Raw genomic sequence first — 27808 nt, forward strand, 5'->3', positions numbered from 1 at the left:
AATGCAGGGGGCCTCACAGGGTTTGAGAAGTGTTCTAACAGGATATTCACAAGAAGTGGCCCCCTTCAGATTAAGAAAAAATATCCTGTATACATTAAGTATTGTACCATATGGTATGACAACACCCTACTTGTTTTTCTGCTTGTGGAGGGGTCTTTCCCCCTGCTCAATAGAACTGATTCTGAACACCACTTGTGTCTGCGTCAAAGTCATTTCTAGACGAGCTTGTGTCTATTAAATAGAAGCTCTCTGACATCACATTGAAGTCCCCTTGAAGACTGTCCCCGACAAATTCTCCAGAATGGGAGCCACCCTATGTAGCTGCTTTGGCAAATCTTGCTCTATGATGTGTATAAGCTTAAAGGGGTATTCCAGGCCAAAACTTTTTTTTTATATATCAACTGGCTCTGGAAAGTTAAACAGATTTGTAAATTACTTCTATTAAAAAATCTTAATCCTTTCAGTACTTATGAGCTTCTGAAGTTAAGGTTGTTCTTTTCTGTCTAAGTGATCTCTGATGACACGTGTCTCGGGAACCGCCCAGTTTAGAAGCAAATCCCCATAGCAAACCTCTTCTAAACTGGGCATTTCCCGAGACACGTGTCATCAGAGATCACTTAGACAGAAAAGAACAACCTTAACTTCAGAAGCTCATAAGTACTGAAAGGAATAAGATTTTTTAATGGAAGTAATTTACAAATCTGTTTAACTTTCTGGAGCCTGTTGATATATAAAACATTTTTTTTTCCTGGAATACCCCTTTAAACAGATTTGTAAATTACTTCTATTAAAAAAATATTAATCCTTTCAGTACTTATGAGCTTCTGAAGTGGAGTTGTTGTTTTCTGTCTAACTGCTCTCTGATGACTCACGTCTCGGGAGCTGTGCAGTTCCTATGGGGATATTCTCCCATCATGCACAGCTCCCGGGACGTGACATCATCATTGAGCAGTTAGACAGAAAACTTCAGAAGCTAATAACTATTGGAAGGATTAAGATTTTTTTAATAGAAGTAATTTACAAATCTGTTTAACTTTCCGGAGTCAGTTGATATATATAAAAAAAATGGTTTTGCCTGGAATACCCCTTTAAAAAGGGGTACCCTGTTGCTAGACATCTCATAAAAAGTCTGATCGCAGGGGTCTGGCTGCTGAGACCCCCACAATCTCCTAACCAGCGTTCTGAACATTCATGTCCAGTACACCGGCTGTACTAGGCTTTGGAGCAGCCATGGTCATCACACCCGCCCTATTGAACTCTATCACGTATCTCCCATAAAGATATATGGAGGGGGCATATCGACCACCGCTTTAGACTGTGGTTGCCAGTAATTCGGCATGGAGCGGAGATCGCTCCCAGCAGCCGGAACACATCCCCTCCCCCCCGTGATCAGGCACTTATCCCCCTGCCATTAATTAATTACCATATTTTTCGCCGTATAAGATGCACTTTTTCTTCCCCAAACTGGGGGGAAAAAGTTGGTGCGTCTTATACGGCGAATACACCCCTATCGTGGCGGTCCCTGCGGCCATCAACGGCCGGGACCCGCGGCTAATACAGGACATCACCGATCGAGGTGATGCCCTGTATTAACCCTTCAGACGCGGCGATCAAAGCTGACCGCCGCGTCTGAAGCGAAAGTGACACTAACCCGGCTGTTCAGTCGGGCTGTTCGGGACCGCCGCGATGAAATCGCGGCGTCCCGAACAGCCTACCGGACACCGGGAGGGACCTTACCTGCCTCCTCGGTGTCTGCTCCGTGCCGGGATCCCCTGCATGTCCGGCGCTCTCCTTCGACGTAATGACGTCGTCGCACACGCTGTCCCGTCATCCAATAGGAGCGGTGTGCGTAGCGACGGAGAGCGTGGATCCCGGGGAAGAAGACGTCCGGAGCGTCGGGGGACGCGGCGACAGCGATGGAGCGACATCCAGGGCAACGGTGACGGGTCCGGAGCGGCGGGGACACGTGAGTATTACCTCCTATCCAGTGGTCTTCAACCTGCGGACCTCCAGATGTTGCAAAACTACAACTCCCAGCATGCCCGGACAGCCAACGGCATGCTGGGAGTTGTAGTTTTGCAACATCTGGAGGGCCACAGGTTGAAGACCACTGTTGGGTTCAAAATCTTTTTTTTCTAGATTTTGCACCTTTAAAATTGGGTGCGTCTTATATGCCGGTGCGTCCTATAGGGCGAAAAATACGGTACATAATTTTCTAGTATATACTTAAAGGAGATGTCCGGTACGGACTATTCCTATTCCATCCTGCCTGAGCTGCATAAAAAGAGAAAACAAACTTTCACTTACCTTCCTACGTTCCCCCGGAGCTCCGCAACAGCTGATCGGTCAGCCGGGCTGTCTACTTCCTACTTCCCTTAGCCCGGGACGTCACACGGTGCTTCAGCTTATCACTGGCTGCAGCGATGTCCCCCCTCGGCCGGTGATAGGCTGAAGCGCCATGTGACGTCTCAGGCTAAGGGAGGTAGGAAGTAGACAGCCCGGCTGACCGATCAGCTGTTGCGGAGCTCCGGGGGAACGTAGGAAGGTAAGTGAAAGTTTGTTTTCTCTTTTTTTTTTTGCAGCCCAGGCAGGATGGAATAGGAATAGTCCGTACCAAACATCTTCTTTAAACTTACAATCCAGGACCCCACCCCTAAAATAACCTGCCCTTTAAAAAACATGTACCCCAAAACACTGACAGAGATCCCATCTGAAAAATACCCGGTCCAACAGTCCTCAATGTACTATAATGCACATTATAATAGAATGCGATGCTGCATCATGACAATTCACCATATATATTCACCTGATTGAGACCTCCGGGACTCCTAATTATATCCTGCCTTACCCCTACACGTCGTGTTTCGATATATTCTCTTCCTCAGAGGAGGTTGTTTGTGTATTTTGATTCAGAGAGATTTGTTTATATTTTGGATTGTCAGCTTTTTAGTATAGTTTGTGTTTCAATTTCTTAACATCTTCATGATCTCTCCTCAGGCCGGGTTCACATCGCGATTTGAACCTCCAAAGCACAGATCCGATTTCGGAACCTCAAAACGGCTGAAATCGTATCTGTGCACTGACAGGTACAGAGCCATTAAAGGGGTATTCCAGGAAAAAACTTTTTTTTATATATCAACTGGCTCCAGAAAGTTATACAGATTTGTAAATTACTTCTATTAAAAAATCTTAATCCTTTCAGTACTTATGAGCTTCTGAAGTTAAGGTTGTTCTTTTCTGTCTAAATCCTCTCTGATGACACCTGTCTCAGGAAACGCCCAGTTTAGAAGCAAATCCCCATAGCAAACCTCTTCTAAACTGGGCGTTTCCCGAGACAGGTGTCATCAGAGAGCACTTAGACAGAAAAGAACAACCTTAACTTCAGAAGCTCATAAGTACTGAAAGGATTAAGAGTAATTTACAAATCTGTTTAACTTTCTGGAGCCAGTTGATATATATATAAAAAAGTTTTTTCCTGGAATAACCCTTTAACTTATATGGGGCTGCGGACCCGATTTTCAGTCCGTGTCAAAAATCGGATCCCCTGAAAAAATGACCCAATTTTAGTCACTGGCTGACTACAATCGGGTCCGCAGCCCCATATAAGTTAATGGCTCAGTACCTGTCCGTGCACAGATACGATTTCAGCCAATTTGAGCTTCCAAAATCGCATCTGTGCATCAGAGGTTGTAATCGCGATGTGAAGCCAGCCTTACTCTGCATGTCCTGACTTCGTCCTTCTTTCAGGTGTGGAAGCAATTTCCCACAATTTATCAGTGTAGCACAGAGTGTAGGACAGGAGAGATTTCGGATGCTGCTGTGTTTGGCTCAAAGAGGATTACCTACACTGATACACTGTAACAAACTGCAACTGTGTGAGCAGGACTAGGCAGTGATACATTTTCAGTTACCAATATACACAGACATTTTTCTATTCATACAGCAAGCAGAAATCTTGTAAAATTGTAAGAAATATAAATATAAACTACAGTTGTAGTATTAAGCTTCACTTATACGGTCCTCCTAAAATGTTGTGTATAAGTGCCGCCGCTCACCTAAACTCTTCAGCAGCAGAACCACATTTCCCAGGTTGCTTCTCTGGATTTCTGGCACAGTTGTATCTTCCATTTCATTTTTGTATGCCCAAGCTGTATATAGTCGGAAACACTTCCCTGCAGCAACACGGCCGGCTCTCCCTGCTCTTTGGTTGGCTGACGCCTGAGGAAGAAAAAGGGACAGGAATTCAGCTTTTAAATCCATGCTGAATTTTACAGTGTGAACAGGGCCTTAAAGGGGTATTCCTGGCAAAACATTTTACCCCTTTAACAGACAGGTCTAATTTTACTGAATACTTTTATTCTCTATGCCATCTCAATTCTGGAGCATTTGAACAATTTCAGATTTCAGTCATTTGCTGTAAAAACATGGCAAAAACATGCACGGTGCAGCAATAGTACTGCAAATAAAGTTTTTTTTTTAGGGTGAAAACTAAAAGGGGTATTCTGGTGGAATTATTATTTTTTATTTTTTTTACTTTTAAATCAACTGGTGACAGAAAGTTATACAGATTTGTAAATTACTTCTATTAAAAAAAATCTTAATCCTTCTTGTACTTTTAGGCTTCTGTATGCTCCACAGGAAGTTATTTTCTTTTTGGATTTCTTTTCTGTCTGACCACAGTGCTCTCTGCTGACACCTCTGTCCATGTCAGGAACTGTCCACAGCAGCATAGGTTTACTATAGGGATTTGCTCCTACTATGGACAGTTCCTGATATGGACAGTGGTGTCAGCAGAGAGCATTGTGGTCAGTAGGGATGTAAGAAAAAATCGATTCTCGCGATAATCGCGATTTTTCATTTGCCGATACAGAATCGATTCAAAATATTTTTGAATCGATTCTTTTAGGGATGTGGAATTTTTAATAAAACGCACTTTTCTTACCTGCCAACGAGCCCGCGGAGCTCCGGTACAGGTGTTGGGTCCCCGGGCTGTATTCTTCTTACTTCCTGTTAGTCCGGCACGTCACATGGAGCTTCAGCCTATCACCAGCCGCAGCGATGTCCCGCCTCCGCTGGTGATAGGCCGAAGCTCCATGTGACGTGCTGGGCTAACAGGAAGTAAGAAGAATACAGCCCGGGGACCCAACACCTGTACCGGAGCTCCGGGGGCTCGTTGGCAGGTAAGATAAAGTGTGTTTTATTTTATTTTGCAGCACCGGAGTACTAGATCGCCGCTGTCAAAGCTGACAGCGGCGTCTATTGGGATCTATGAATGCTCCCAGGTGGGCGATATATCGCGATGTATCGTCACCTAGACGGTATCGCGATATATCGCGATATATCGAATCGCCACACTGGTATCGCGATTCGAATCGAATCGCCAAATTCTTGGCGATTCACACCCCTAGTGGTCAGACAGAAAAGGAATTCAAAAAGTAAAGAACTTCCTCTGTAGTATACAGCAGCTGAAAAGTACTGGAAGGATTAAGATTTTTTAATCGAAGTAATTTACAAATCTGTAGAACTTTCTGGCACCAGTTGATTTAAAACATTTCTTTTCCACCGGAGTACCCCTTTAAGTAGCAATAAATCAACTAAGCACCTTACCTATCCCTTTTTATTGAACCCAGTGAACTGTAATTCATTTGTTTATAGTGCTGCCTACAGACTCCAGGAAATGAAAATTTAGGAAAGTCAATTTTAGTTTTTGCATCTTACTGGGAATACAAGTGATTTTGTTGATAAAAAGACCAGGTGTAAGTGAAAGTGTCTCACTCTTTTTTGATGGCAAATGTTGGGGAGGGATGTTTCATTCTAGTATGCCTAATCTTTTCTTCCTACAAGAGAGAATTCCCCTCTTCCTGTTATAAAAACATCTACTAAGCACGGGGATGGTTGGAAACAGAATGATCATTTAGTTGATCTGTCCGAGTTTTATCCGAGATGTATGGCCACCTTAAGATGGGACTTTCTACTCTCTCTCTGTAATTGCTGTATGGGCAGGAGAGAAGAGTCACCTTTGAGCAGGGAGTGACAATGAGGGACTCCATTCCAGTACGGGCATTGTAGCTTTTCTGCTTGCAGAACCCAGGGTCAATGACGTAAATGATCCCATCTATGGTCAGCGATGTCTCCGCGATGTTAGTGGCTACAACAACCTTGATAAGAAAAATGATCATTATTACACGGACTATACAAAACTTCCACATGTGTCTAGTAGCCCATTTTGAGAGGGAAGAGAACTTGCTTTACAGCGCCACCTACTGGAGGTAGCTTCCCTTACAATCAATGTTTGACCCTTAAAGAGTACTTGTCATCAAACAATATTTTCTAAACTAACTCAGATTATATTCCCTAACTACTCCTAACACACCTCCTGCCCTTAAAAAAAAAAAAAAAATGTTCTGAGCTTTAAAAAGCTGTGTATCATGCCCTTCCCCTTGTGTGAGCTCCTGGCAGGAGACAGTGGGCATTCCCCAGCAGGAGCGACATCACTGAAGCACGCACTTCCTGAGTTTGGTCTCCAGCCAGGCCGGGAGGAGACCAAACTAATTGTTTGACTTGTGGCAGGGAACAGAACAGAGCCACCTAGTGGCTGTTTTTTCAATCACATTAAAAACATATAAAGGTTGAGAATCTTAACAGCAATAGCAAATAGCAAAGTGTCTTATAATTACACAAGGAACAATATATTAAAAGTTTAGTTTGGTGACAGGTACTCTTTAAAACATGACTGGGGATTATACCAAAGCTAGAATGTCCTATAAAAAGGGGATTACCCATCTGTAGACAGTTGTTTAAGGGTTCTTGCCCCTCTACAGTACAGAGCCGGGTGCTGACTGACTAGTGAGAGGATTTCATCGGGGACAAGGCTTTTAAGACTCTATACTCCAGTTTGGTGGTCTCCTATAGAATTCTGTACGAATGACCGCTCACAATCCTATTCTCCATGCAGGGAAAATAATAAAGACTTTTCCCCCCAATCTATTCCCTACTCTTTCACATACCTTTCTAGCTCCAGGTGGAGTAGGATCAAATATCTTGGCCTGCATGTCAGATGGTAGGTTGGCATAGATTGGTAAAATCAGCATCTCTGCAATTTTGGATCCCAGCCTACGACAGCGCTCTTGTAACATTTCACAGCATGCCTCAATCTCCTCCTGCAACACATATATAGCAGCAGTGAGTATAACCGCTATTATGTACCGTTTATGTTTACCCTGGTGGAACACATATACCCAATAAATTAAAGCTAAAAATATTTATGGATACTTTATTCATTTATATAGCAGTGATTAGTTCTGCATTACTGAACAGAAAGTTTCTTTGGCACCAGAGAAACTAACCTCTGCACTTACTGTAGTTACACAGTCGAGCACAAATGAAAATCACTGACAAGTCCAGACGTCAGTATTGTGCCATTTTTACTGTCCTCTTGTGGTCCCACATAGAAGAAGTGCAAGAGAGGAACATCCAGCAACCCTGGTGTTTTGTACGTACCTGTCCAGTCAAAAACACCAAGATGTCTCCAGTCGGCTGTGTGACGTGAATCTGCAGGACAGACACCACACATGCCTCCAAGTAATCAGCCTCTGGTGCCTGGAGAAGATACAGGGAACAAAGAGTTAATAGTAAGGATCGACCGATATCGATTTTTTAGGGCCGATACCGATAATCTGTCACCTTTCAGGCCAATAACTTATACTGCTTCTCTCCCCCTGCCTGTCCTGGGGTCCTGAGTCTAACCACCACAGTTGCCCCATCGCCCCCCCCATCCACTGCCCATATACTGTCCCCCCCATCCTCTGCCCACATACCGTCCTCCCCATCCTCTGCCAACATACCGTCCTCCCCATCCTCTGCCCACATACAGCCCCCCCATCCTCTGCCCACATACTGCCGCCGCCCCCCCATCCTCTGCCCACATACCGCCACCCCCTTCCTCTGCCCACATACTGCCGCCGCCCCATCGCCTCCCCCCATCCCCGGTGTTATAATTACCTGTTCCTGGGGTCCGCGATACTTCTGGCTCCGTTGGCGTCCTGTGCTGTCACTGTGCGCACTGACGGTGATGTCGCGTTGGGGACGTCACTAGTCATTACGCAGCGCAGCGCACAGCAACAGTGCAGGAGCCAGAAGTATCGCGGACCACGGGAACAGGTAATTATAACACCGGGGATGGGGGGAGGCGATGGGGCAGCGGCGGCGGTATGTGGGCAGAGGATGGGGGGAGGTGATGGGGCGGCGGCGGTATGTGGGCAGAGGATGGGGGGAGGCAATGGGGCAGCAGCGGCGGTATGTGGGCATAGGATGGGGAGCCAATAGGGCAGAGGCGGCGACGGTAGTCTGGTGGGGGCGGGGCATTATCGGCATATCGGCAAGGTAATTGCCGATTCCGATAATGTCCAAAATCGTGATTATCGGCCGATAATAATCGGCCAAACCCATAATCGCTCGATCCCTAGATAATAGCCCTTCCCATGTATTAATTCGATACAAATAAAAATGATTAGACAACAGTTAATGCATGGTCACACCAAGCCCACCAAAGTGTAGGGAATTACTTTATGGGCATAAGTTATATAGTAATCTTTTATTTATATAGCACACACAGATTCCACAGCACTACACACTGTTCACTCAATCTAAATTCAATGTGTTTTGGAATGTGGGAGGAAACTAGAGTACCTGGAGGAAACCCACATAGACACGGGGAGAACATACAAACTAGTTTCAGATGTTGTCCCTTGGTGGGATTTAAACCTAGGACCACTGAGCCACCATGCTTCCCGGTTATATGCTTATTTTATTTCTCTTATCCCCAGACTACATCAACATACCTTGGTGTAGTAAATGTCTACTGGATACCGTCGGCCAGGGATTCGGAATATGGGAGCATCATCAAAGAAGGAAGAAAAGCGCTCTGTGTTGAGAGTTGCACTGGACACTAGGACCTTGAGGTCTGGGCGGAAACGAGCAATGTCTTTAATAAGGCCAAAGAGCACATCCGTGTGTAGGGTTCGCTCATGAGCCTCGTCTATAATAATCACACTGGATAAATGAAACATGTAACAGGTCACTTAGGCAAGGAACCAGGATTACATTTATTAAGTAGAAATGGGAACCAGAGGGAGAAGAAGGCTAAAACTTCACGGGGCAACAATTTAATCTTCTCTTCCTGGCAATATGGTGGAAGTACCTGTAACTGGCCAAGTCTGGCTCAGTGAGAAACTCACGAAGCAACATGCCGTCCGTCATGTACTTCAGGACTGTGCGCTCCGAGGTGCAGTCCTCAAACCTAATGCTGTATCCGACCTGGGGGCATAGAATAGGTAAAATGAAAACTTGCATTAGTGACAACTAATATGAAAAGGCCACTTGACTTTCCTTGAGCGTGCTGCCATAACAGGCTTCAAGGGATCGTCTGGTTTAGAAAACACTATTCTGTTCAAGACCATCAGGACAGCTATGAAAAACTTCTCTAACTCTGGAGGACCAGGCACCTTCATGAACTGTGTAATGCTTCATTTACCCTGTGGTGGCAGTGCAGGGAAATTAAACACTTGCTGCCAGGTCTTCCAAACAGATCACAGCCGATCCCTGAAGGTCACCTTGTAAACAGCTTATAGTTGGCTAGAGGGTATCCAAAGTAACATCTATTCTGAACATCTTTAATAAAAAGTTAATGGAAACTACGACATAAAAGAGCTGTAGTAGGGTTGGTTCACACTATGTTTTGACGATACGGTCACTGGATCCGGCTGGGGGAGTGAAAAAGGAGATTTTTTGTACTCACCGTAAAATCTCTCTTTCTCATGGCCTTCATTGGGGGACACCTATACTGATGGGTATATGCTCTTGCCACTAGGAAAAAGTTGGCTCCTCCCTGGCAGGATATACCCACCCACTGGAAGTGAGGTAAACAGTTTTGTCACAAAGCAGTAGGAGAAGCCAACAAGACATATGACCGAAGGACCATGGAAAAGAATCACGGATAAAGAACCAGAAAAGATCATCCGGAGAAAAAACAAGACCCCAGGCCAGAGACAACTGAGGCTCAGAAACTGAGCTCCAGGAAGATCCCCCGTTCATGGAGATGGACTAGGACGCCAAAGGAAGGGACAGTCTTTTGCAGAGACTTAACCTACGGTCCATATAGAGAGACAAGAAAAGAGAGCAGCGTACGCCTGAGCAGAAGGAGAGCACAAAAGGAGGAGACCAGAAAACCACTGGAAAAAAGAAAGTGACGGAAACTAGTTCAAGAAAGGCCTGGTGCATAGGATCGATGACCTGAACATCTGGAGACCCAAAACCCCTGTCCCACGGGCCCGCTACGAGCACCCTGAAGGTTAAATCAGCTCGACTGGTGTAATCCGGATGAACGGAACACCCTGAAAAGGAGCATCCTGGAACACCGGAGAGAGACACTGGAACAGTAGGTTCCTGAGTCACTTGAAAGACATACACGGAAGGAAAAACAGCCAAGGAGCCGAAGACCCTGAAAATGAGCATCCCGGAACCCAGAACTGAAGGGTACGTAAACCCAACGTCCGCGAAACGCTCCGGGAGACAAACGTCCGTGTTGAGACAAGAAGAAGTGCGGTACAGAAAGAATGCCCCACAATGGGATCACGGAGAAGTCTGGGCAGGAGAGCTACACATGCCCGAGACCTCAACCATCACTAAGGCCCAAAGAACCAAGATGGCAGACCTAAAAAAAAAAGGAGGCACGCCGCAGCAGTCTAGGATAGTGTCCAAGACAAGGAGACTAACCAGAGTTGGACCCCAGTGGTCCAAGCGGACCAGAGCACTCCAAAGCAACATTCAGTCAGGATGGGAATGGAGGAAAAACTAAAGGGGGACCCAGCAGGGATTCTTAGGGTCTGGGCACAGGAAGGTCACTCTAGAAGACTGTGGTGTCAGTGTAGCACATGAGACACTGACAAGGGAAGGATGAACACACCCTTCCAGGGTGATTGCACCGAGAGGGGGGTGTGAGCAATGGCAGGACCTAAACAGCAGACTGTGGCTAGACTGGCTGTCGCTGAGCCATACATGATTGTATGGCTGCATGAGCAGCAGCAGATAACCAAGAAACAGGAAAAGAACCAGGCTGCAATAGTGGGCAGTAAGCACAAGCATAGACAGAAAAATTCTTCTAAATGCTCTTAGCAAAAAACAAAGTGGGAAAAGAGGGGAAAACGGGGTGGGCAAGAGGAAACACAGGCACCGATCATGTCAAGCTCCGGATCCCTGTGGAAGTGGGATTGTCAAGTGCGCCAGACACTGTAGTAGCAGGGAAATGCAGTACTAGGGCAATGGGACAAAGTACTGAGTGGACATAACCTAGGGATCGACCGATTATCGGTTTGGCTGTTGGTGGTGGGGGGGATAAATAGGCAGTGACTCCGGTCTGCTCATTTTTGCCCCGTATCTGGTTTTGTGACCGGACCTAAAACCGTGGTATACCACGGTTTTAGGTCCGGTCACAATACCAGATACGGGGCAAAAATGAGCCGATTGGAGTCACTATCTAACTCCGGTCAGCTCATTGAAATGAATGAGATACGGGCCGGGTCAAGCTGGAATACAGGAACGCCCGTTTTTCACTCCCCCCAGCGGGGAATGTATTGTCAAAACATAGTGTAAACCATGCCTAAGATTAGAACTTCCAGAAACAGGGTCACTCACTTCATTCCCTTTAAAAGGAAGAGCTGCTATACCAGGTACAGCTACTGCAAGATATCTTAATCTGTGCCTGATAGAAAATTAAGATGCCACTGTGCTCACACAATAGCCGCAACCCTTTATATCAGCAGATCAGCATGGGTGCCAAAGAGTCAGTGATGTCATATTGATGTTCTTTCCTAAGATTTGTCCTTCACTTAAAAAGGGAAATGTACAGTCTGTTCACCCTTATTAAACACAATACACTGGGTTATAGTGAACAGCAGTAAAACAAGGGGTTACTTATATAAATTGGTCCAGCACACACAGGGATCTGCGCGACTATAGTAAACTGCACACTCATGCGCAGTTTACTCACAGACATCACGCCGCTCCTCTGTTCCCTGAACTCGGCAGAGAGCGGCCGTGATGTCTGAGAGTAAACTGTGCATGCAGTTTACTACAGTTGCGCAGTTCCCGTGTGTGTGCCGATTGCTGCTACGAGCAGAAACACTGGCAAAGACAGGGGTTCACTCAAGGGTTGGTCATCGGCGGATCTGCAGCATCAAATACGCTGCAGATCCAATACGTGTGACTTAACCCTAAATGTCACAGAAAACCCTTCAACAACATACAGGACAACAAGACAGAAAACACTACTTACCTCATTGCCCAATTTCACAGCCATTTCCTGAGCCACACGAGAAGCTACACTCATTGCAGCCACTCTCCTTGGCTGAGTGCACCCGACCTTCATTCCCTTAGAAGTATAACCCTGCACAGGAAGGAAAATTAAGGAGAGAACAATGGTGGTTCAAAGAAGGATTTATAACATTTATGGAGATATACGAGTGTATCAGACAGAGGCGAGGCCAGACATTTCACTTACTTCTTCATGCAGGTACTGGGGGATCTGAGTTGTCTTGCCAGAACCAGTCTCCCCCTCAATGATAAGGACCTGATGATTAGCAATAGCTTGTAGAAGGTCTGAACGGTAGGGGAAGACAGGCAGACTGCGCCTCACCTCCTGGATGGACAATTTCTGCTTCTCCAGCTCAGACAATTGTTTAGTATTCTCATCTTCCTATGGTATGAAGACAGCAGACAGTCCTATCAGATGTGGACTACATCCTGAACTTAAAATGTCTGTACTATGTCCCCCATATAAAAACACATTCAAACCTAGCAGGTTACACTAAATTTAGTCTGCACTGCATCTAGTGCACATCTACCGTTGCCTAAAGAGGGATTATGATTTGGTTTCCATAATAATAGGCACTCTGCTCCTGTAGAATGGGAGACTTCTTTATAGGGGTACTCCAGTTTAGTAAAATGTATGCCCTATCTAAAAGGATAGAGGATAAGTGTCAGATCTCCCGCCTGGCGCCCCTGCTCTCCCCATGAAAGGAGCATGTTACTATAGAGTCCCTGAATATAAAAAATAGGGGTCTATCTATTACATTACTTAATTCCTTTAGAAGACGGGGGTGAATGCCATCTGGACCTGGTGATTTGTCTGTTTTGATTTTTTGTAGGCGGCACTGTACTTCTTCCTGGGTTAGACAGGTGACCTGTACTGGGGATTTTACCTTATCACACTGTATTTCACCTGGCATTTCATTTTCCTCAGTGAATACAGTGGAGAAGAATTTGTTTAATATATTTGCTTTTTCCTGATCCCCGTTTATCATTTCTTCCTCATCATTTTTTTAAAGGGCCCACACTTTCATTTTTAACCTTTTTGCTATCTATATAGTTTAAGAACATTTTGGGTTTTTTTACTTTCTTTGGCAATGAGTCTTTCTGTCTCTATTTTTTGCAGCTTTTATCTGTTTTTTTTTACATATTTTACATTTTTCTCTATAGCTTTTTAATGCTTCTCCACTGCTGTCCTGTTTTAGTAGTTTAAATGCTTTATTTTTGTCATTTATTGCCCCCTTAACATTTTTATTCATCCATATTGGTTTTCTTTTATTTCTGAACCTTTTATTCCCATAAGGTATATACATCTTACTGTCAGAATTTAAGATGTTTTAAAAAAGTCTCCCATTTAGTGTCAGTATTCTTGTTTTTGAGGACATTATCCCATTTTATATTGTTAAGGGCTTCTCTGAGTTGGTCAAACTTTGCCTTCCTAAAGTTCATTGTTTTTCTGGAGAGAGATTCCATTGTTGAACAAGTTATAATGTATTATATTATGATCACTATTTCCTAGGTGTCCTTCTACTTCCACATTAGTTACTCTGTCTGGTCTGTTGATTAATATTAAGTCTAGTAGGGCGCCCCCTCTGGTCGGGCTCTGCACCATTTGGGACAGATAATTGTCTTTAGTTATAGTCATAAACCTGTTTCCTTTATGAGATTCACAGGTCTCAGTCTCCAGTTTATATCAGGATAGTTAAAGTCTCCATTATTATCACCTCGTTCTGATTTGCTGCCTTGTTTATTTGCCTCAATAATTGATCTTCTGCCTCTTCCATTATGTTTGGTGGCTTATAACAAACCCCTATGAGATTTTTTTTTATTTTTATCTCCATATATTTCTACCCATAATGCCTCCACATTATCGTTTCCCTCCCATATATCCTCCCGCAGTGCGGCCTTCAGACTGGACTTTACATAAAGACAAATTCCTCCCCCTTTCCGTTTTGTCCGATCTTTCCTGAATAGACTATATCCCTGTATGTTGACCGTCCAGTCACAGGTATCGTCCAACCAAGTCTCTGTTATACCCGCTATGTCATAATCCTCCTCAGACATCAACCACTCCAGTTCCTCTGTTTTATTGGTCAGACTTCTGGCATTAGTCATCATGCAATTCAATGGTGTATGATTTTTCTTCCTATGAAGCCTATCCCTATTAACTATTCTAACCCCTCCCCCCCCCCCCCCCCCCCGCTCCTATCCCATTAACTATTCTAACCCCTCCCTCCGCTCCACCCCCAGGTACATTACTAAGTCCCCCCTCTCTATCTACACTATCTTCCCCCTCTATGTTGTAGGTTCCCTCCAACATGATCCCGCTTACATAAATGTACCACCTTACCTTCTCCACGGTCCCTTTAATCTGTGTGGCGCTGACAAACTGTATGATCTCGTCTTCCTCCATCACGTAGTCGTATTCCTTCTGACCGCGAGCGTGGGCGTCTTTGGCTCCAAATTTCAAAGCCGCAGCACCGATGTGTTCCTCCTCCCATCGTCTCTGTTCTTCCCGAGGGGCAAAACGTTCTTCGCTTATTGGTTCCTCGTACCGGTCTGGAATTTTCTGCAGGGAAATACAACACAGGTACACAATTAATACGTATCAGTCATGGTCCATGGCAGGGTCTCCCAACCAGGGCGCCTTCAGCTGTTGCAAAACTACAGCTTCCAGCATGCCCGGACAGCCTTTGGTCCATTGGTTGAACTAGTGTATTTTATTTTAACTGTACTATGTAACATTAAATGTAATTATATACAAGAAGAACATCCAGCATCCAGGTTGAAGTCAAAAGCACAATAAAAACTCACGCGTTTCAAACTTTCGCGCTTAGTCATAGTCTCTATAACTAAGCTCGAAAGCGTGAAAGTGTCAGTTTTTATCATGTATATGCAAGTTTTCCAATAAAGAAATACCCTGCTTTTGACTTCAACCTGGATGCTTGACGTTCTTCTTGTATATTGCTCTGCATTGAAGCTGGAGGCGGGACCGGCGGGTCCGTGCACGGGTGTGAAGCCTGATCACTACTTGATGTTATAAAATACAATTGTTCTCTTTAGATCAGGGGATAGTCTTTCTACAGAGGACATTACACTACTCTCTTCCCCCCCCAGCTTCTATAAAGAGAAGACGTACTTTACTCCGACTCTCCTCAGGCATGAAATATCGGTCATGTTTTTCCATGCGTTCCTTCTCCCCGGCTTTCTTGTAGTCTTTGGCCAAATCCCTGACTTTCCTCTTGTATTCAAGGTCTTTCCTCTCGGCCGCCGTCAACCTGCTGTCTGCGAAGAAATACTCTTCATCCGCTATCTCGGCTTCCAGGTCCTCAAGCTTTTCCTTTTCTCTCTTCCCAAGATAGTCTCTGCGGGACTTTTTCCGCAACTCTGGAATCTGCAACAAAGAGAGAAAGTAGAATAAGGCGCTATCACATTGTGGCGACAAGCTACATTGTCTTCGCAGTGCATGTCTGCACCGGAAACGCTCAAAATGTCAAATGTATCCATAGACCAGTGTTTCCCAACCAGGGTGCCTCCAGTTGTTGCAAAACTACAACTCCCAGCATGCCCGGACAGCCAAAGGCTGTCCGGGCATGCTGGGAGTTGTAGTTTTGCAACAGCTGTGGGCACCCTGGTTGGGATGCCCTGCCATAGGCCCTCATTCACTTGACTTGGGGTGTTCTTTTGGACTCTATCAGGCCTGTATATAGCAGTACACTTTATTTTTTTTTTTCTGGAATAGCGCAGCAGACTGTACACAAAGACCAATTATTCCTGCCGACTCTTAGGGTATGTTTACACGGCGGAATGTCGGTGCAGTATTCCGCCGGAATATTCCGCACAGACATTTCGCTGCAGCAGAGTCCCGTTCATTTCATTCATTCTGCAGCACTGTGCACATGGCAGAATTTCCTTAATCTGGCATCAACAGAAAGAATAGACTTGTCTAGTCTTTATGTGGATTAATTGCTATATATATATATATATATATATATATATATATATATAATATAAATAAAAAATACAAGGCATTTTCGAGCGGTCCTAGCGCCCGTCAGATTATACAAATGTGCCGCACATTTTCAGCCGTGTAAACCCGGCCTTATTTTCTTCAAAGCAAATAAAAAACACAAGAGAGGGTGCTCCCTGGTGAAGCAGTGCATAGAATCCTTATGCGTGGTCAAATATCACTTATAGGGATTCTATACAGTGCTGCACCAGGGAGCTTTCTTGCTTTGAAGAATCACCATAAATCAATGCACCACATTTGGGCCACTCCGGTGAGCTTTGTACTCTACTTCACCCGGAATCCAAAAGGCACAATAAAAAGAAACCAGGACCAGGTGTACGAAATCCAGGTTTTACTGGGTGCTCACAAGTTAAAGGGGTACTCCGCCCCTGGCATCTTATCCCCTATCCAAAAGGACCACTGCTGTGGACCCCGGGGATCGCTGCTGCAGCACCCCCCTCTGTGCGTAATGACGGGCGATACAGGGGCCGGAGCAGCGTGACGTCATGGCTCTGCCCCTCATGACATCACGGCCCGTCCCCTTAATGCAAGTCTATGGCAGGGGGCGTGACGACCGCCACGCCCCCTCCCATAGACTTGTATTGATGGGGCGGGCCGTGACGTCACGAGGGGCGGAGCCTTGACGTAACGATGCTCCGGCCCCTGTATTGCCCGTCATTACGTGCAGAGCGATCTCTCTCTGTGCAGTAATGATAGCGGGGTGCTGCAGCAGCGATCCCCGGGGTCCCCAGCAGCGGGACCGCAGCGATCTAACATCTTATCCCCTGTCCTTTGGATAGGGGATAAGATGTCTAGGGGCGGAGTACCCCTTTAAAAGGTGGGGATATAACACAAGCACAAAAGACTAGTAAAGTAGTTTTATTTAAAACTAGCTGAGTACCCGGCGTTGCCCGGTTTTTCCTTCCTAATCCTTGTTGGGGAAGAAAATCAATAAAGGAAGAAGATTTTGACTTCACATCCCGTCCTCATATATTGTTGTCATATCCCAACCCCATATCTCGACCTCCTATCCCGACCCCATTCCCCATGTCCCATCCTCATATCCTGTAATTTCCATACATTTCCCATAGATTTGCATGGGACTTTAAACAAAAACCCTGAACCTCACCAATGGGGGTAGTTAAGGATTAAATTAACTATCCTATATTTTAAGTGGACATATAAGTAACATGTGACCAAGTATTATCGAAATATCTCCAGCCGTTTGGAAGTTATGCAGTAACATATATTTCTCATAGACTTGTATGGGACTTAAAACACAAACCCCGACCCTGGCAAATGGGGGTGTGAAAGGGTTAAATCATCTATCGTATGTTTGTTGTGGACATATAAGTAACGTGTGCCAAGGGGGGGGGGGGTCACACATTTAACCCCAAAATAGCACTTACCATTTGTTTACGATCCTCCTCTGCCAGTTTGAGTCTCTTTTGCGCTTCTTCATAAGCCTAAAGAGAAAGAACACACTCAGTACATGAAAATAGCAGCAATGTACAGACCACAGCATCAGACTAACAGACACTACAGCGCTGTCCTTTTGGGGACATGTCTGCTGCCACAATACCAGACCTAGTGGGTGAGGGTGGCAATATTACTACTAAAACACCAGAACAAAGCTTCTTTCCAGAAGGCTATACCATGAATGTTCAAAGAAACGGGACCCATTTAAAAGGTGTTATCCAGAAAAACAGAGTTGATTTGAAGAAAAAAGACGTAACAGCACCACTTCTATGTTCCGGTTAAGTGTGGTATTGCAGCTCAGTTGCACTGAAGTGAATGGAGCCAAGCTGTAATACCACACACAACCTGAGGACAGGGGTGGAGCGGTTTTTAGAAGAAACAAGCTTAGTTTATCTATTCTTTTAAATAGTGGAAATCAAGAAATGCGCTGGAATATACAGACTAATGCTGTGCTTACACCTGCATAATCTCCATGGGGGAGATTTATCAAAACCTGTGCAGAGGAAGAGTGGTGCAGTTGCCCATAGCAACCAATCAGATTGCTTCTTTCATTTTCCACAGGCCTCTTTAGAGGCCTGTGGAAAATGAAAGAAGCAATCTGATTGGTTGCTATGGGCAACTGCACCACTCTTCCTCTGCACAGGTTTTGATAAATCTCCCCCCATGTGGTTCCATCCCATAAAGGTCTTCAAGCGAAGAAGTGATAAATCTCTCTGGCTGTATAACTTTTTATTGTGCTGATCATTTATTCGTAATAAACAGGATCCCAATATATTACAGTTTCCTTCCCCCATTCAGCCCTCCAAAACTGTGTTTAGCACTGCAGGATTTGAAGCTGCAGAATTGAAGCCGTGGTCAGACATTTACTTAAAGGGGTAGTCTGATGGAAAACATTTTTTTTTTTCTTTAAATCAACTGGTGCCAGAAAGTTAAACAGATTTGTAAATGACTTCTATTAAAAAAAAATCTTTATCCTTCCAGTACTTATTAGCAGCTGTAAGCTACAGAGGATATCTTTGCTTTTTGAATTTCTTTTTTGTCTTGTCCACCACAGTGCTCTCTGCTGACATAGGTTTGCCATGAGGATTTTCTCCTGCTCTGGACAGTTCCTGATACGGGCATCAGGTGTCAGCAGAGAGCACTGTGGACAAGACAAAAAAAGAAACTCAAAAAGAAAAAGAAATTTCCCCTGTAGCATACAGCTGCTAAAAAGTACTGGAAGGGTAAAGATTTTTAAATAGAAGTCATTTACAAATCTGTTTAACTTTCTGGCACCAGTTGATTATTTTTTTTTTTTTAAATGTTTTCCACCAGAGTACCCCTTTAACACTGAACTTTGCAGCAAAAAGTCTGCAGCTTCAAATCCTCTGCATCAAATATGCGCAGGATACTGTACGTGTGAATAGCCCCTCAGGGTAGGGTCACATATAGCACATCTGCAACGTATTTGACACTGGGGATGTGCTACTCACCGTCCCTAGAGAGTGTGCCTCCAGATGTGCCCCGTGAGTCCTGCTTTGTCTGCTCGTAGCAGCAATCCGCCGGTACGAGCAGACACACAGTGATTTGCTAGTCGCTCGCGCATGCGCAGTGTACTCACAGACATCGCGGCCACTCTTTGCCTGGCTCAGGGAGCAGGGGGAGCAACCGCAATGTCTGTGAGTACACTGTTCATGCCCGTGTGTGCTGCTATGAGCAAAAAAAGCAGCACACACAGGCACAGCAGAAGGCAGATGCACTACATGTGACCCCACCCTTAAATGGGCACTGTCATTAACTTTATTTTTTGATATGTTGTAATACTTATGCACTACAATATATTTCTAATATACTTCAATTTTTTGGGCGGTTAAAAAATATTGTATTTTGCTTTTGAAATCTGGCCACTAGGGGTCTCCCTCCTAGACTGCTGTGAGGTCACAGCTGAATTCGTCTGATCCCGCCACGGCCATAACAAAGATACATTGTTTTCAACACACGGAGCCTCCAGATGTTTCAACACTACAACTCCCAGCATGCCCTGACAGCCAATAGACGTCAGGGCAAGCTGGGAGTTGTAGTGGTGAAACAGGTGGAGGTACACTGTTTAGGAAAACCATCACGACCTGTATAGATAAAATAAGGGTGTATAGGTGTATAGATGAGCTAAGGGCGGAAGTTGGCCCCAGCAGGTATCAGTGACGTCATGCCTGCTGGGGAAGTCTGCCAAAGATGGTGGGAGCTACTCTTTAAGGTGTATGTACACTTTTAAACATCTTGTGATATATTCCATGATCTGAGCTGATGGAGTATTAAAGTATCAGTGATTACGATGGGTCTATGGTGACTATATGAAGGCACTTTCATCATATAACGTCAAAGCTTAATCCCCCATTAGGGGGTCTCACCTTTTTGTCAGACCTCTCTACAATGTTCCTGGTCTTTTCTTTATCTCGAAGTTTTACCCTCTCCGCAAACGCATCTCTCTCTTCAAGGTCCTTCAACCTGGCCTGCTCTTCCCGCTCCTCCTCATCGTCAGAGATGACCTGCGGCGATGGCGCCTTCTCATTTCTGGCAGAAACAAGAAACAGATAAATGGATAGCACGCAGAGATCAGGAGTGTATAGAACAGTGGTCTCCAAACTGCGGACCTCCAGATGTTGCAAAACTACAACTCCCAGCATGCCCGGACAGCCAACGGCTGTCCGGGCATGCTGGGAGTTGTAGTTTTGCAACACCTGGAGGTCAAACAACTGATAGAACATAAATTCATAAAGGGGTACTCTGGTGGAAAATTATTATTATTATTATTTTTTATCAACTGGTGCCAGAAAGTTAAAAAGATTTGTAAATTACTTCTATTAAAAAAAATCTTAATCCTTCCAGTACTTATCAGCTGCTGTATACTGCAGAGGAAATTCTTTTCTTTTTGGAACACAGAGCTCTCTGCTGACATCACGAGCACAGTGCTCTCTGCTGACACCTCTGCCCATTTTAGGAACTGTCCAGAGCAGCATATGTTTGCTATGGGGATTTTCTCCTACTCTGGACAGTTCTTAAAATGGACAGAGATGTCAACAGAGAGCTCTGTGTTCCAAAAAGAAAAGAATTTCTTCTGTAGTATTCAGCAGCTGATAAGTACTGGAAGGATTAAGATTTTTTTTAATAGAAGTAATTTACAAATCTTTTTAACTTTCTGGCACCAGTTGATTTAAAAAATAAATAAATAACTAAATAAGTTTTCCACCGGAGTACCCCTTTAAAATCACTCAGAAGGGACCATGGAGTATACTCACTGTGCTCGGTCACTTTCGCTGTCAGACAATTCCTCTTTCCTCCTCTTCCTCAGATGTTTCTTTTTCCTCTTCTTCTCGTCTTTGCTTGCCACCTTCTCCTCCTCTTCCTCGTCGCTGTCTTCCAGCAGAGCATAGGATTTGTTTTTCTGCTGCAGTGCTAAAGCCTCTCGCTCGGCAGCTCTGGCCGGACGCTCAACCGGGGCTTTATGGGGCAGCTAAGACAATGAGAGAATGAAGATAAAACTCTTTAACAGCCTAATTTCTCCCATTATGGCAGTGTGAACATAGCTGGATATTTGGCACTGGTATATAGCGCACCCAACGGCACCCTCCCCTCTCCCAGTCGCCATACGCCATATCCGGTTACCCACAATGCAACATTGTTACTCTAGTGCCATATTCCTCATCCTGGCAGTCATGGCCAAACATGCTGACGGAACACAAGGCATTCTACCTCATGTGCCAATTGCTAATAAGAGCATGAAGTATGTGGGGCACTTCTAAGGCCAAAACGGCTAAGATTTTTGGGAGTCTGAAAGCAACTCTCTTCAATTATTACAATGCAATGAGCTGATTTCTATTCCTTTTTTTTATTTTTATTTATTTTATATTTTTCCCCAATAAAAAAAAAAAAGGGGGGGGGGGTTCCAATTTTTTAGACTAACTTAAAGGGATACTTCGGTGAAAAACAATTTTTTGGGGCACTTCTTAGGCCAAAACGGCTAAGATTTTTGGGAGTCTGAAAGCAACTCTCTTCAATTATTACAATGCAATGAGCTGATTTCTATTCCTTTTTTTTATTTTTATTTATTTTATATTTTTCCCCAATAAAAAAAAAAAGGGGGGGGGGGTTCCAATTTTTTAGACTAACTTAAAGGGATACTTCGGTGGAAAACAATTTTTTTCATATGAACTGGCTCCAGAAAGTTATACAGATTTGTAAATTAATTCTATTAAAAAATGCTCCAGATGAAGTTATTTTCTTTTTGAATTTCTTTTCTGTCTGACCACAGTGCTCTCTGCTGACCCCTCTCTGTTCATGTCAGGAACTGTCCAGAGAAGGAGCAAATCCCCATAACAAACCTCTCCTGTTCTGGACAGTTCCTGACATGGAGAGAGATGGCAGCAGAGAGCACTGTGGTGAGACAGAAAAGAACAATTTAACTTCCTCTGGAGCATACAGCAGCTGATAAGTACTGGAAGGATTAAGATTTTTAATAGAAGTAATTTTTAAATCTGTTTAACTTTCTGGCACCAGTTGATCTGAAAGAAATTGTTTTCCACTGGAGTACCCCTTTAAAGTCCAGAATTGATCTCCCGACAGTTATAAAAAGTTTAAAGGGGGCTGTCCAGGAATAGAAAACCAGGTTTTCTTCCCAAAACAGCGCCACCCCTGTCCTCAGGTTGTGGGTGGCATTATAACTTGTCTCCATTCACTTCAATTCCACACACAACCTGGTGCAGTTTATGGAAGAAATTAGCTCAGGTTTTCTATTGCTTTTAATTGCATTAATTTGAAGAGACTTTGGACAAGGCATCTGTACCACTTAGCTTGTCTTCACGCTCAACTTTGCAGAACTGGCAAAAGAGAAACATTGGACATATGCTTTAAAAAGGGGCATTCGCCCTAGCAGGTGCTGAACATAACAAAAAAAATAAAAAATAAAACAAAAGTAAAATAAAAACCAATACTTACTTTCCCTGCCTCCACCATTCTCACGGAGCTCCTGGTCCCACTGTGCAGCACTTCTGGGATCGGGGTCGGCACAAGATGTCCTACTGACTGGCTGAGTGGGCAACTGCATGTGTTAACTCCAGATTCCAGAAGTGGAGCTGCTCATTGGAACCAGGAACTTTTTTCTTTTCTGGGAACAGTTTAAAAAATAAATAAATAAATAGATATGTAAATAATCCTCAGATAAGTAAATAATCCCAGTAAAGAATAACTCTGATTATGGTCCTGCGGCAGGATATCTGTTTAGTTTCGGGTTACAAAGTGGCCAGGAGTTATAAAGGGGTACTCCGGTGGAAAACTTTTTATTTTTTATTTTATTTTTTTATGAACTACCGCCAGAAAGTTAAACAGATTTGCAAATTATCTATATTAAAAAAAATCTTAATCCTTTCAGTACTTTTTAGCAGCTGTATGCTACAGAGGAAAATTTTTATTTTTTTAATTTCTTTTTTGTCTTGTCCACAGTGCTCTCTGCTGACACCTGATGCCCGTATCAGGAACTGTCAAGAGCAGGAGAAAATCCCCATATGCTGCTCTGGATAGTTCCTGATACAGACATCAGGTGTCAGCAGAGGGAGCACTGTGGACAAACAAAAAGGAAATTCAAAAAGTAAAGAATTTCCTTTGTAGCATACAGCTGCTAAAAAGTACTAAAAGGATTAAGATTTTTTTAATAGAAGTAATTTACAAATCTGTTTAACTTTCTGGCACAAGTTCATTTAAAAAAAAAAAAGTTTTCCACCGGAGTACCCCTCCTTTAAAGAGGTGTCCTGCCGCAGGAGGATCATCGGAGTTATGCTTCAAAGGAGGTGTCCCAGAATCAATACATCCACAGGATAAATGTCAGATCACTGAGGATCTCACCTAACCCAAAAAGGGGGATCCTGTGTCCCTGTCTGAACGGAGCAGTAGATGAGTATGCACACTGATTAGAGATGAGCAAACTTACAGTAAATTTGATTCGTCATGAACTTCTCGGCTCGGCAGTTGATTACTTTTCCTGCATAAATTAGTTCAGCTTTCAGGTGCTCCCGTGGGCTGGAAAAGATGTATACAGTCCTAGGAGACTCTTTCCTAGGACTGTATCCACCTTTTCCGGCCCACCAGAGCACCTGAAGGCTGAATTAATTTACGCAGGATAAGTTATCAACTGCCGAGCCGAGAAGTTTGTGACAAATCGAATTTACTGTAAGTTCGCTCATCTCTAACACTGATGCTCCATCCATAGTCTGTGTTACTGTTTAAGAGAGTCAAGGTCAGTGCTCAATCACCGCCAGTGAGGTCTGCATCACAGCTTGAGAAACATTGGGCTAGTTCAGGATTTCCCTACCAGGGTGCCTCCAGTTGTTGCAAAACTACAACTCCCAGCTTGCCCGGACAGCCGTTGGCTGTCCGGGCATGCTGGGAGTTGTAGTTTTGCAACAGCTGGAGGCACCCTGGTAGGGAAACACTGGTCTAGTTGCTTGTTCCTTACAATGGAAGTCTTAGTATATTGGTAAGCCTAACCTGCAATGTAAAGCATGGGGGATGCACAGAGCCCGAGCCTTAGGCTGTAATTAGGCAATGTACAGTGTTAACCATCTCACCTTCCCCCACAGCTCCTCTGCGAAGGTGCGCACTTTGTCCGTCATGTCAATGGCTCCTGTGTCATTTAGACGACTCAGAAAGTCTGCAGTGTTTGAACTGCGCCGGGCGATGCCGACAAGGAATTGCGCCACGTGGCGATCGCTCATTCCCAGGACATCGTGGAGCCGCTCCTTCACCCACGCTTCTATTCCGTCCATACTGGATGACACCTACGGTTCTCGGATACGCCAGCCGCGCTCTGGACGTCATGCAGGAAAGACAGGGGAAGACTGGGGGAAGATGATGAGAAAAACAAAATATACAGTTAAAGGGATTTGATAGAGCAGGATACAGAATGAACAGAATGCTTTAAGGATGCCCTATGGCTGTCTCGGCAATGCTACAGCTTACGATCCGGCAGCGTCTGTCCGCGTCCGATAAGAGTTGTGCAGGAGATCGCAAGTAAAGAGACTTCTGTTTTGTTAATTGCTGCCACAACGGGATCTTTCAATTAAAAAAGAGAACTCCGGGATACAAAACGTATCCCCTATCCCAGGCATAGGCAACCTTTGGCACTGCAGATGTTTTGGACTACATCTCCCATGATGCTTTGTCAGCATTGTGGCTGTAAGAGCATCATGGGAGATGTAGTCCAAAACATCTGCAGTGCCAAAGGTTGCCTATGCCTGCCATATCCTAAGGATCAGATTGGGGTGGGGGTGGGTTCTCCGATCGCTGTGACCCCCCATAATCTTCAGCACAGGCCCGGTTCTCCTCCTGAATTGGGCGTGTTGACCACGGTGTAAAACTACAAATCCCAGCATGCCTTCGGCTCTCCAGGCATGCTGGGAATTGTAGTTTGGCAACAGTTATAGGCACCCTGGTTTGAAAACACTGGTTTAGAAAAAAAGGGACCTAAAAATTATACAGACAGTACTTTCCACGTTGCCCCTGGCAACCAGTCAGTTCCCAGCTTTTCTTTTTCCCACTGTAGGTTTGAAAATGACAGCAGTGTTTTGATTGGTTGCCCCGAGCAACCAATCACTAGACGCCTCCTCTGCATCTGCGGAACATACCACGTGGCTCACCAGTCGATTACAGCACTACAAGTCCCAGAAAACTTTGCGCCTACGTCCTTTACAGAGACTCAGTGTCACAATATTGCAATACAATAAAAAAAAAAAAAAAAAATATTATAACTCACCTATAACGCGTCAGTAAAACGTACACCGCTTCCCCGCACACAAAACAAGACGGACAAAATATTCGGCACTGGCGACTATTGATGACGTCATTCGCTCTCGTTGGTGCGCTCATCCGCATAGTGGAACGCATGTGCGTGTCGGCAACGTCACGTCCGGGTAATGCGGTACACATGCGCAATGGGATTCAGTAGAGTCGCGTGTTACTCTCAGTACTGCAGTCACTATGGAGCTGGTTGCTGCCATTGATGAGATACAATCGTTATGTGTAAGGATCGTTATTGGCCCCTAGTGGTCAGGCCTGGAAAAACAATAGTAATGCTCTGCGACTTATGTCAATAAGAAAGGACCTGTGCAAGTGATTCAGTTGCCCATAGCAACCAATAAGATTGCTTGTTTATTTATTTATTTATTTATTTTTTTATAAAAGAAGCAATTTGGCTGCTATGGCAACAGGTCAACTTTCCACAGTGTTTTAACCCCTTGAAGCACCAAATTTTCATTTTTACGCTTTTCGCTTTTCTCTCCTCGCCTTCTCAGAGCCATAGTTCTTCAATATCCCATCTAGAGACCCATATGAGGCTTGTTTTATGCGGGACTAATTGTACTTTGTAATGATATCTCACATTTTACCACAGAATTTGCTGTGAAGTTACTCCAAATAATTTGTGGACTAATATTGAGAAAAGAAAAAAATGCAATTTTGGGGGTTTCGTATATGGAATGGTCACTGTGCAGAAAAATTGACATGCTATACAACGATAAACAATTTGTATAGTTTCTGCTATGTTTTACTGCTTGTAAAACTCTTTAAAGGGGTACTCCGCTGCTAGATATCTTATCCCCTATCCAAATGCTAGGGGATGTGATGTCCCCAGCAGCGGGACCCCCGCGATCAGACATCATCTTCTAAACAAATGCCGGGTTCCTGCAGCGGTGATTGCGATGTCACGGCCACGCCCTTTCGTGACATCACACCACGCCCCCTCCATTCATGTTTATGGGAGGGGGCGTGTCGCAGACACGCCCCCTCCCATAGACATGAATGAAGGGGGCGTGATGGCACGCCCTTTCGTGACATCACACCACGCCCCATCCATTCATGTTTATGGGAGGGGGCGTGTCGCCCCCTTGTGACTCCACACCACGCCCCCTCCCATAGACATGAATGAAGGGGGCGTGGTGTGGAGTCACAAGGGGGCTCAACCATGACATCACAATCAAGGCCTATGAACCCTGGAGCACTGGAGTACCCCTTTAAGGCCAAGGTATATCACATTTTGTGAGAAAAAAAATGGAGTGATTCTTCCACAGCAACTAATCATTAGCTGAGTTGTGATTGGTTGATGTGGAAAAATCACTCCAGTTTTTCTCTCACAAATTTTGATAAATCTGGGGCAAAAATTGTATCCAGTATCACAAAACTTATGCCCTATGGGAGAGACGGAGATACAGTGTTCGGGTATCTCTGGCTCACCCATAGAGATGCATGGAAGGGTCATGTCGGCCACTTTGTGCCATGGTCGACACATTGCATTTAGAGATGAGCGAACTTACAGTAAATTCGATTCGTCACGAACTTCTCGGCTCGGCAGTTGATGGCTTTTCCTGCATAAATTAGCTCAGCTTTCAGGTGCTCAGATGGGCTGGAAAAGGTGGATACAGTCCTAGGAGACTCTTTCCTAGGACTGTATCCACCTTTTTCAGCCCACCGGAGCACCTGAAGGCTGAACTAATTTACGCAGGATAAGTCATCAACTGCCGAGCCGAGAAGTTCGTGACGAATCAAATTTACTGTAAGTTCGCTCATCTCTAATTGCATTCATGCAGAGAGCCAGGCCACCGGGCAGGAGATTGCTGGGGGTCCCAGCAGATCGAACCCTACCCGAACCGCCCCCCCCCCCCCCAAGTGGATGACACTTAAAGTGTATCTGTCATCAATAAAAACTTTTTATTCAATGTAGATAATACCATTATATGTTTATTTTTAATATACAGTGATTAAAACATTTGCATATTTCTGTGTAAAAAACACTGACGCTGTGGCTATTGCCTGTGTGTCTCTAAGAGGAGTCCAAATACAGGAAGTGAGAGCGGGACAAGCAGGACTCTGTGTAGGCTCCTGGCTTGTCAATCCTCCTGCTGTGTGAGCCAGGAGCATATCACAGAGACTCACTGC

At 44.6% G+C, this 27808-nt stretch overlaps 1 protein-coding gene across 4 annotated transcripts in view; it reads right to left on the reverse strand.

The window, feature by feature from the left end:
- DHX16 (DEAH-box helicase 16) overlaps positions 1-25778 on the reverse strand; it is a 38798-nt gene extending 13020 nt beyond the window's left edge. For 2 of the 4 annotated variants that reach the window (XR_008847985.1, XM_056540606.1), the window contains exons 1-15: positions 25632-25778; positions 24448-24717; positions 21127-21341; positions 20239-20401; positions 17782-17838; positions 15503-15757; positions 14714-14932; positions 12557-12751; positions 12332-12442; positions 9200-9315; positions 8841-9051; positions 7501-7599; positions 7008-7160; positions 6018-6158; positions 4056-4218 (exon numbers count right to left, since the gene is read on the reverse strand). Coding sequence is in view for 3 of the 4 variants with exons in the window: in XM_056540606.1 (XP_056396581.1) it covers positions 4056-4218; positions 6018-6158; positions 7008-7160; positions 7501-7599; positions 8841-9051; positions 9200-9315; positions 12332-12442; positions 12557-12751; positions 14714-14932; positions 15503-15757; positions 17782-17838; positions 20239-20401; positions 21127-21341; positions 24448-24645 (2296 nt within the window). In the remaining variant the exon portion in view is untranslated. Of the gene's footprint in view, positions 1-4055; positions 4219-6017; positions 6159-7007; positions 7161-7500; positions 7600-8840; positions 9052-9199; positions 9316-12331; positions 12443-12556; positions 12752-14713; positions 14933-15502; positions 15758-17781; positions 17839-20238; positions 20402-21126; positions 21342-24447; positions 24718-25359; positions 25480-25631 lie in introns of those variants that run through there. The other 2 variants (XM_056540608.1, XM_056540607.1) reach the window with 2 other exon arrangements.
- Between the last annotated feature and the right edge of the window lie 2030 nt (positions 25779-27808).

The sequence above is a fragment of the Hyla sarda genome, chromosome 9, assembly GCF_029499605.1.
Source record: "Hyla sarda isolate aHylSar1 chromosome 9, aHylSar1.hap1, whole genome shotgun sequence".
Taxonomy (NCBI): domain Eukaryota; kingdom Metazoa; phylum Chordata; class Amphibia; order Anura; family Hylidae; genus Hyla; species Hyla sarda.